This window comes from Buceros rhinoceros, unplaced genomic scaffold, assembly GCF_000710305.1.
Source record: "Buceros rhinoceros silvestris isolate BGI_N320 unplaced genomic scaffold, ASM71030v1 scaffold2487, whole genome shotgun sequence".
Classification (NCBI taxonomy): Eukaryota; Metazoa; Chordata; class Aves; order Bucerotiformes; family Bucerotidae; genus Buceros; species Buceros rhinoceros.
Genome location: NW_010423818.1, coordinates 3235 through 14056, shown reverse-complemented (window position 1 = coordinate 14056; position 10822 = coordinate 3235). Strand labels below are relative to the sequence as shown.

The 10822-nt window shown below is 45.2% G+C and overlaps 1 protein-coding gene across 2 annotated transcripts in view; it reads left to right on the top strand.

The window, feature by feature from the left end:
• The window catches only part of SIPA1L1 (signal-induced proliferation-associated 1 like 1), a 78707-nt gene extending 76868 nt beyond the window's left edge, over positions 1-1839 (top strand). For both annotated transcript variants that reach the window (XM_010140547.1, XM_010140546.1), the window contains exons 18-20: positions 38-152; positions 631-712; positions 1446-1839. In XM_010140547.1, coding sequence (XP_010138849.1) covers positions 38-152; positions 631-712; positions 1446-1589 — 341 coding nt within the window. In that variant the 3' untranslated portion in view covers positions 1590-1839. The remainder of the gene's footprint in view (positions 1-37; positions 153-630; positions 713-1445) is intronic.
• Positions 1840-10822: the final 8983 nt, after the last annotated feature.

The following is a 10822-nucleotide window of genomic DNA, read 5'->3' as shown; positions in this document are numbered from 1 at the left end:
GCTGCTGTTGTTTTTCTCTGCGTGTTTACCTTCTCAGTCCAGAGAGCTTCATTCTTTGCTGCTGCTGATGAAAATCACAGACCTGTGAGCGCTGCGTCCAGCAGTGATCAGGCTGAGGACCAGCTTACTGCACAGATAAAGCCTTACACAGGGTAAGTAAATACACCGCGTACACAGGCTTTCTCAGCTACACGCAGAGGAAAAGAAGAGGAACACCTTTACTTGGAAGGCATCTCCAGGCTTCACAGAACTCTTCACGAGTTCTCATGAAGGTGGTGGGAACTGAAAATAGCAGGAGCGTAAGTCCAGCTGAACCTTTTTGCAGGCTCCTTCTTGTGAGAGATGTTCATGAACGCATCCAAAGCAGTGGTGATTCAGGGTACATACAATGAGCAGAAGTAGAGAGAAATCAAGTGATGGGTTCGCCCCAGTTAATCATCAGTTACATTTGTTCTGTTAATGCGCTGCATGCGATCATGTCGTTATGTTCCTTTTGTTCGTTTTGTGAATTTTTAGTGTCCCTGAGTGCGTACCTGTGTAAAGCCACTTGGTCTAGACAGGGCTGTTAGCTGTGCCGTTTGAAGACAGTAAATCATACCAGTACCTATTCTTGTGTCCTACTTTCAACAGTAAAGAATCTCCTCCAACTCTCGCTTCTAAAGTGGACCAACTGGAAGGTTTGCTGAAGATGCTGCAAGAGGATTTAAGGAAGGTAAACATTTCATCTACGGAGATCTGTAAGACATGTATTTTGTGCTGATAGGTGAGGCTAGTAATGTGTAATAATCCTGCTTTGCCATGCCCGGGCCTGTGACAGTGTCATCCTTGTGTGAGAAAAAGGCGTTTCTTTGCCATGCTTCTAATTATGCAAGGCTGGGGTGGAGTGTCTAAATTTGTAGGCATCCGATTCCTCTGCTTAAATGAGGAGAGTGATTCAGAGTACCTCCACTGCTAGTTCAGGTGACACTGCAAAAGGCTTGAAGTTAGTCCGTGTAAATACAGCCTGCTGATGTTGGGAAGTTGACAGCATTATCTAAGATCTAAGTTCTACTGTGGAAACTTGCTGAATTGCGTTACTGCCTGCTTGGTCCAAGAAGGATCTGCTGTGGCCAGATGAAAAGTCTTGTAGCTGGGGAATATTTCCTATACCTTGTTTAGTTAACTGTCGGCAGCTGTGCCTAGGTGTTGAAGGTACAGAACAAGGCAAGCCCAATTTTATTTCAACACTTGGGGAGCCAGCTTCTGTATTAGAATTTAATATAGAGAAATCCTGCTCTTTGGAGCAAAAAGTGGGGAGTGAAATGTCTCTCAGATATAAAACCATGTGTTGCTGCACGTAAAATAATGAGACTCTTGCTCTCTAAAGAGTTTCTTGCTTCTCTTATGTAGGTAGGAGGTATGACCTAAAATTTCCACTAAAATTTGTGTTTTTCCTCATGCCTAAGGAAAAAGAGGACAAGGCCAGTCTTCAGGCTGAAGTGCAACATTTGCGGGAAGACAACTTGAGGTTACAGGAGGAGTCCCAGAATGCAACCGAGAAACTGAAGAAATTCACCGAATGGGTTTTCAACACAATTGATATGAACTGAGAACAGTGTACGGAGAAGGAAACTATCTGCGATGAATATTATGCCTGGGACTTGAGCTTTAATGCCACCTTAATCATGACATGTGAAAGTATAGTCAGAGCACTTCCTTGTCCTTCATCCTCCAATAATCCTTTTTTGCATCTCTGCGCGCACTCAAAACAATTGCAGATCAACAATCAATGTCTGCCTTTTGTAGAAAAAACAAAGTAAATAATTTTAAAAAGGTAAAATAAAAGTTTAACTGCTAAAATGTGAATGTCTATTTTTTGCACATGGTCTCTTTATCTGTTATGTACAAAATGATTTGGAGGTGGGATCAGGCTTGCTGTCCCTTCTGCCTCTGTTTCCATTAACTCCTTCCTCTCTGTTTCAGGTAATCTGCTTTTCCTTGCAGCTTTGGCAAATATTATGACATCTAGAGAATTAGAAAGAAGTGTTTATTTTACTGCTCTTCTTACATTGTTTTCTGAAGTATGCCACAGACAAGAGGATGTACTGCAATGTTTTAGGTGTCTCTTTAGCAATTTGCGCTTGATTGCTAGTGCTACCTTCCCATACATTACAGAGAACGCGTGTCCATAGTGTATGGTACAGTACAACCAGCATCGTAACATTTGGAGAGAGTGGAGACATGAGCCATGGGTGAGGCATATTATCACACATCTACTGCGTCAGCATTTCTGGTAGCCTTTGTTTCCCGTGGAAACAATGGCTGCCAGTAACCTTACAAAGAGCAAAACTGGGCATGCTGCAGTTCATACTGCGTCAGGCAGGTTGAGAGATGCTGAGGGCTGTTGCTCACCACTTCAGTGTAGTCCCCGTCCCTTCCGGGGGAATCTGTTACTTGCATATGCACAGAAGGTGTAGGCTGAAGTTGTAAAGAGATTAAAGATTTCTTTCCCCTGAACTGTTTCCATTAAAATCCACATAAACCATCTCCATGCACCTACCCTCCCATTGCATTTCTCTGGACTTCTCAGATCACAACAGATTTGAGAAATGTTTGTTCAACTTGTGTTTCGTTACATGAACGGTCTTCTAAATCTTTGACTATGGTAGACAGGAATTTGTGAAGGTGAATTAGCGAAGTGTATTTTTCCAAGTGCTGGGATAGGATTGGAGCTCTGAAACCCCCAACCCCTGGTGGAACTGTCGAGCATGAGATTTCCCAGACTGCCTCATGCCAGGAAAGTTAATTTCTTGTTCTTTAAAGGAACAGCTAACTTGCCACAACATGTTACCTCTCCAGAAAATACCTTCTAGGTATCGGAATATGACTTCCAAGCGCCACAGCCTGCACAGGCATTGAACTGTGCAGCGTGCTTTTCTACTCCCTCCTGAGGATACAGTCACTACCTTAATAAACACTGCCTTGCATGAAGTGCAGTATACTTGGGGGTTAATTTCAAGAGCATCTACTCCCTCCCCTTTACCACAGTCTCAAGCAGACAGATTAAAATCATCAGGCATAGTCTTGTGACAGAAACTTCCATGCTCTTTTCAAATCCTTTTTTCATGCTCTTTAATCTTGCTCCATATAAGTACACACTACACTTCAACCTCAAGTTTCATTTGTGATGCTAATCCCCATGGAGTTCTTCTCTAATGTTTTGTCATGGAAATGGATCTCATTGGAACTATTTCTGGAGTGCTTTTGTAAAGGTTTAGAATGTCTTGGGTTTTTTAATGACTTGTATGAAGGAGATTTATATAATGCCTGATATTATTTGTAAATGGGAAATATTGCTAACATCTCTGAGCATCCTGAAGTCTTGCTTTTATTCTCTTTTTAAGTTTGGTTTTATTTTATTTCAGAAAATATTTTGGGACTTGGGGCAGACTATTTATTAGAGTTTTGCAACAGAGTTCTTCTTGTATGATGCCACTGAAGGCTACTTGTAAAATTCTGACAATAAAACTCATTTTAAAGGCTCTTCTAAACCATGTTCTTCTGATTTTGTTGGGTTCATTTTTTGAGATATTCCAGAGTGTCCATTTCTTCCTGCTTTCTTCTTGTATCACTTGTCTCAGTGCTTAACGATAGAAGACTTTCATTCTCTACCACATTGCTACTTTTCATCCCCTCGAAGGTCATTACTTGGTATGTATACATGCGCTTCATCCTTTGACTTCTTACTGGTATTACTGCACAGATGTGTCTTCCAACATTTACAAGGTTTTGCTGCCTTTAACAGTCTCTCTGAGCTTCACCAGTCTGATACGGTAAAAGAGGAGCAGTGCTACTTTTGTTTCATTTATCAGGATTTTAGAACCTACTTGGGAAAATGGGAGCCAATTTGGATCAAACCCAAACTTGCCTGGCACATTGGCCCAGGGGCGTGCACAGCATTCAGCATCCCAGAGCCAGATCTGTGAGCGTGCAACATTGGATGTGTTATTTTCCAGATCTCCTTTGACTTGAGAGATTACCTTGGACAGGTTTTGAACAGACCTTTTCTTGGCCTGCTGGATCACCATTCTGGGCTGGGTTGGTCTGCAGGAAAGCATCTTCCAGGTTCTCTGGTTGGATTCTTAAAAGGCACATTCTAGCAGTGGAGTACCTGACCAAGAGAGCTCTGAAGCAGCATGAGCAAATAGAAGCATTTGATTGAAAAATGGAGGTTGAATCTTGGAAAGAAAACTAGGTGCTTTCTTACAGTTTGTAATTGGATACTGGTAATTGAGTTGAAGCAGAAAGTTTCCTACAGGTCAAGGATTTGCCCTGCCCACATTCACAGTGAACTCACACCAGAGGTTCCCACGCTCCACCGTGCACGCTGCTAGGTCAGCCTAGACCAGGACAGGATCTAACTTGCAAGCATCTCCTCACAGTCTGAGTAGTTACTGACCTAAGCAGATGGAGGGTGGCTGTGGGAGGAGTGTGGATAACAGGGGCTCTGCCTTCCTCTTTCACTCATTTCTCCCAAGAAAGTGATGGTTTATGTACCTGGAAACAGTTCCGTATTCTCTCCCCACGTTCAGGCGCAAAGGTACTGTTCTCCCTGTGACAGTGCTCTGGACAGCCAGACATGGCTGGTACAGCAGCAGAAGGCTGTCCTCTCTCAAAATCCCGAGTCAGGGGATGTGGCCATAGGGGTATGGCAGCTTGACTGGAGGTGACAGTGTGAGGGGAGAGGCTGGTGGGAAGGGGACTGGGGAGCCAGTTAATAGGACTAGGGGAGGGAAGTTCTGGGGATGAGATGCAACACATCCAGGTTTTTCTCCTCTAAAAGCGTGGTCACTGTGTGATAGCCTGTTGTTTCTGTAGAAAGCTGTGTTCCAGACCCGAGGATTGGGTATTGTGAGGAAGCTTTTCCGTTTGCAGGAAAAAGGTCCCCATGAACCAGGCACAGCTTGGGAGGGTTGTCTTGTCTGTTTTTAAAACCTTTATGTAATTCATCTCCTCGTGCCTTCTTTTTAAAAAATCCTTTTTTTAAAGCAGTTGGCTGTCTCCTAGCAGACACTTCAGTATGGTGTTAGTCCTGTACGTGAGCAACTTGCTTTGCTGCAAGACAGCAGGAGAACAGAGGCGGTTGCTGTTTTCCAGCTGGTATGGCATCCAAAATTGGATTCCCTGGAGGAGAGATGATACTGTCCCTCCTCCACCACTGCATCTGGAGCAGAGACATGGGCTTTGCTGAGACAGTTACTAATGGACAGGAGCTGGGCAATGACATGATGAGGCTTGTACCAACAGATACTTCTTCCTGATACCGGTGGTGAGGAAATCCTTGTTGGGCCGTTTGGGGCAATGCTGGAAAGGGAAAAAAGCTCATAGAATATTTACTTCAGAGTTCTGCAGTAAGAGCTCCTTCCTCTAGAAGAGGATTCAGTTTTGGCTGGATGTGAAGGAAGCGAGGCTGAGGAGTCTGTGTGCGTCTGATTTGTTGGAGACCAAGGTCTGTGTTTGGAGCTCCATTTCCCTAAGGCAGGTGGTGGCTGATGGCAGGTACCTACTCCTTCTTTCTGCAATGCAGACCGACTGCAGCCACTGTCTGGGAAAGGCAGACCCTCTCTCACTTCCCACTGCAGCAGCCTGGAAGAGTCATGCTCAGCTCTGGAGAGATGCAGCCGGCTACCGAGGGGGCCTTGCAGGGTTTTGCACCACTCGGTATGTAAGGTCACAGCAGGCAAGTCCCTCTCTCCAGCTTCTGCTGCAAGTGTGGGGACCTGTCTCCCTCCAGAAGGTTTCACAACCAGCTTGTGTTTCTCCCAGATGTTTGTATCTGAATGATTTAAATTAGGCTGGGACTGGCGAAGTGTTGCCAGCTTGAGTGGGAGCTCCTGCAGGGAGTAAAACCAAGGTGCTGCAGCAAGCTCCATGGCCCTCCCAAACCACAGGGCTGGGGTCTGCAGTATTTGTGGTCTATCACAGGGTAGCTCAGGTTGGAGGGATCCTCAGGAAATCTCTTTTCCAACCTCCACCAAAGCAGGATCAGCTCTGAGGTCAGACCAGCTTGCTCAAGACTTGATCCAGTTGGGTCTTGGAAAAAAACCTCCAGGGATGGTGACTGCATGGTCTCTCTTCTGGCAATGCATGACTGTCCTTATCATGAAGAAGTTTTCATCAGGGTTATTAGTAGAAATATGTAACCCCAGCAGGAGCTGCAGGCTACATTTTGCCTACATTCGTCCAAGAGCTCCTGACACAGGAGTCTGTACCCTCCTGAAAGCCTGTGAGCTCTCCCCTGCCTGGGGCCAGCAGCAGAGCACCCACATTTGCTTTGCCTGTGTTGATCCCGGCAGGAAGAATCCTGTGGCTTGGTGTGTGCTAGCTTTGCTCCGCTAATCCTACAGGCTCAGCTGATCACTAACCTGTATGGAAGGTGCAGGCTACATCAAGCATAAAGTGCGCTGTGGCAGACTTAACACCTGGGATGTGTCCACCCACACAGCAGAAACAACCGGTATGTGCTTGCCTGGCACTTCATTGCTCAGGGTTTTCAGCTCAGTCCAGCTCGGCACAGATGAGAGGAGCCCAGGGCTCTGCTGTGCGAGTTTCTGCTGCAGGCATAGCCTGGATGGCAGTTTGGGGACATTTCAGTCTCCTGTTTCCTCCCTGATCCATCGTATTTCATCATACTGGTGGGATAATATAAATACACATCTATTTAAACATTCTTTGCAGCTCGTTTTTTTTCCTGTTTTTTAAAATGCTGGATTTTTTTAAGCTGTGTACAAGCATTTGACAAATGTTATTCTTTCTTGTGACTGCTTTTCCCGGGTAGGTTGGCCACCATAACCTGCAAGTCCTTAGTAGTATTAGTGTCTGGCAGATTGCTTTCTGACCTCCCTTGCTTTATATTCTTGCTTTGCTCATGCTTAACATGCAGGCTGGACTGCAGGAAAAGAAGGGGCAGAGGGGTGTATGTAGAGCTGGCTTCTTGCCCACTAAGTCTCTGCCTCTCAATGCTGATGCTTGCCTGTGTTTTACCATACTTAGGACTGTTGAAACTGAAGGATTTTGTACATGTAAAGTTTTCAAGATGACCTGGGAATCCCTCACGGAGGGCGAACATCTGAGAGTTGCACCATATTCTGCGAACTGTTCAAGCACCAGCAAGAAATCATGCTTTGATGAGAAGCTTGATGAGGTTATGCCTATGGCATGGAAAGCATTAATCTGTGATTTCTCATTCAAGGCTTCCATTGCCTAAAAGCAGCACTGAAATTAGCATTAGTGCCAGAGCTGTGATTTGTTTGCCCTGACTTCCCAGTTACATCTCAACTGTCATCGTCCAGTTAAAATCGGCAGATTTTGGCTAATTCGTCTTCTCATTTGAGCTGTCTTTATTAGACGGTCAAAGTATGGGACATTTGTCACTCACCCCTTATAGAGGAGGCTCGTCAGAATCAGAGCAGGTAATGTGGGTCCCAGGTCTGCTGAAGATGTCCTCCTCAAGTCCTGCCACTCCTGCGGCTCTCAGATATGCCACCTGCGTCATGGCATCTCTGGGGCTGGCATGGGCAGAAATGATGGGAAGCGCTGGCAGGCAAAACCGTCCGTGTCTGACCTCTGGAAAAGGCAGACAAGTTCTTCACACAACAGTCAACGAGGAGCCGCAGCCAGTCTGGACAAGAGCCCTGGAGGTGTTTTCCCAGCAACCTAGTGGCCAGCAGAACAGGAAAAACCAGGGCTGCTCTCTGCGAGAGGCCGCGACCGTTTCATGACAACAGAAAAGGGAGAGGCAGACTGAAACTCCGCGTGTAAGCACACACCAGTCTCTCCGTTACTGAAGTTTCCCGAGTGAGAAGTGACAGAGCAGTCCTGGAGCAGGCCTCTGGGAACACAGAGAAAATTTTGTTTCAGCTTCATGAGGTTTCGGGAGGGGAGGGGCAGCAATTTTGGTTTTTTTAAGGCATATCATCCACTTGCAGCCCAGTCTGTTTTAAAATGGACTGTATTTTAGTGGTTTTATACAGAATGGATTTGAAAAGAGCAATTGGCACTATCTAAATACACAGATAAAGGATGTATTGGTTTCACAGGGTGCTGGAGTGAGTGAAATGCTGGATTTCTGCTGGTGCCCGCGGGATTGGGAATAACAACGAGGTTTCCCCTTACGTTGGTTTGTACTTGTGGGCTTTGTAGCCACTATCAGCTTAAAATAGGAGGGTAGAAGGGAAGAGTCGTGCTTTCAGAAGAGCCTCTCTGGGTCAAGGAAGAAAGCAGAAGAATTTGATCCCTTTTGAGAGACTACAGAGAGACCTGAAAAAAAGGTTAGAAAGCAAGAAATCGGGGCCAGATTTCTCAAAGGCACAACAGGGCTGATGGATTTGGAGTGGAATCTCCTAAAGGGCCTGAGCAGGAGAGTACGCAGCTGGCAGCAAGCCCAGGTGCACCTGCGGGAGCACAAGGCAGCTCTGTGCTCTGGCAAGCCTCAGCCTGCGGTTGGGTCCTGGGCTGGGGCTTCAGGCTGAGCTCAGGTGAGGCTGGCTGACCCGCTTTTTAGACTGTTGCGTTTGGAGTTGCAGTTGTTAAGCCAAGCGTAATCGATCTTCAGGCTTGGGGAAGTAAGCTGATCCCCCCTGTAGCCACTAATGAGCTTTCCCTGCCTACACCACTCTGGGGATGGTGAGAGCTTTTGCAGACTTCGCTACAGACGGGATCTGGCTACTCGCTCCACGGCCTGAGACAGCGTGCCGGACCCTGTGCTCCAGAGGCAGCACGCTGGGTTACCACTCACACGGCCAGGCTGCGGGAAGCCAGGCGCCGCTCTTCTTCGGAAGCAGCGATGAGCTGGGGAGGCCTCGTGCTCACCAGGCAATCTCTCACTGGTGAAAGATTTGTTCCCTCCAGTCTACCCGTGGCTGTGGTTTGGCTCTGGCTCGTATTTTAGCTGCACCCCATGCTGAAAGATTTGGCTGGTTTATGTTGCACTAAGAAATAAACGAGATGAGTGACTTAAATTAAGCTTATTTAAACAGTCAAACATAATTACTGTTGGATGCACACGCATCCATTATAGGGGTTTTTTGTCCTGTGCTTAGACATTCTAGATGCTTTGCTGAAGGAAGATGTATTGATTCTCAGTGTGTCTCAGCACTGAAGCATGCTAGTTTGCAACTAAACATGACCCTTTGCCTTGTAATTACATTATAATTTCCTAATCAGAGGATACACTAATTACTGAATTATGGATTATTAAATGTATTTTAACAAGTGACATTTCTGATGTCCACATTCTTACGTTAGAAGATAATAGATGATGCATTTGGGTTTTTAATTTGATTAATATACATGTCTGGCTTGTATCTGTTTGGATGGAAACTGAAATTTAGGAAACAAACCAGGAAGTTTTATCAGTTAAAAAGGGTAACATTAAGTAAGATTTAATAGAAGAACAAGTAGGTTTATTAAACCTTACTTTCTTTTTGAAATCAAAAGGCATTATTTTTGGTTAGTTACGTGAAATGATTGATCCAGGCACCCCTGTCCCATAACTTCTGGAATTGCTAGATTTTTTTTTTTTTAACCTAGATTAGAAGAGGTGCGGGTAAGCCTTCCTTCCTCCTTCCGTTTCCCATTGGTTCCTCATTTTTAAATAAGCTGATCACTGCATTACATTAGTCGGAAAACTGAAGTGAGAAACACAACGTCTGCACCTGCACGAGGGGTGCCTGTGGGGAGAGACGCTGTAGAACTTCCGCAAATGTTAATTCCAAGTTCTTAGCCAGTGGCTTCCATCAATTCATTGCACTACCTGTTTTTTCAAGTGTCAGTAAAAAATGTCCTGCTATTTTCAGGTTATTTTCATGTAATTTCAATACTGTTTGCAGATCATAGCGTATTTCATTTGTACTGATCTATGCTGGCATTATTTTAAAACTGTAGGATCAGGAAGCTGAATTGACACGTGAGCAGTGCCAGGAGCAGGGCCTGGAGAGCCAGGGCTGAAGGACTCCCTTCTCAGATCTGTCGTGCTCTGACGAGAGGCTAGAGGGGACATCACAAAAGTCCCCTGCCAAAGTACTCGGTAATTCTGTACGCCCCATCTTCAGGGCACCAGCACTCATCACGTAACTGCTACTGTGTACTCGTGAGGGTGAAGCCTTGTAAGTAAGGCGTGACCAAAAAATGCTTCCTACAACGAATTTACAAATTAAGGCATTCAAAATTAGTAGCAAACCTTGAGGATGCCTTAGTGCCATCCCCTTTCCTCCAGGATCTCTGCATCTTTGTCTGATAACACCTACCAGGAGCTGCTTGACAGGTGAATTGTGGGACATACAGTAATCCATTAATTATTTGTTCATATAAGGCTTTGGTAATCAAACAATTCAGCATTTGTGATGGCATTTATCAGACCGTCTTGCAGAGGCTTCTTGAATCAGAATAGCATGTTTGCATATGCCTGCCGTGGAAAAATGCATTGATGCCAAATCCATTTGTTTTCACATTTTCAGGAAATGATGTAGTACCACAGAAAGAACTGGACTGATTCTGAAATTTGGGGAAGGAAAAAAAGGAAAATCAAAACGTAGAGACATAGGATGCTATGCTAATGGCCTGTCTGTAGCCATCTATATAATTAATGACTCGCTGATGGCAGCTGCAAGTGTCTTCTGCTGCAATGGCTCTGCTGTGAGCTAGTTTTGTTTTAATTTCTGAGACCAAATACATCAGTAAGTTAGTTCTTACTAACTGGAATAGGTTTTAGTGTCAAAGGTTACAGCTGGGCTGGCCACTAGACAAATGGCAGCTGCTCTCTATTTCCCCTCTCCCTTCTCCC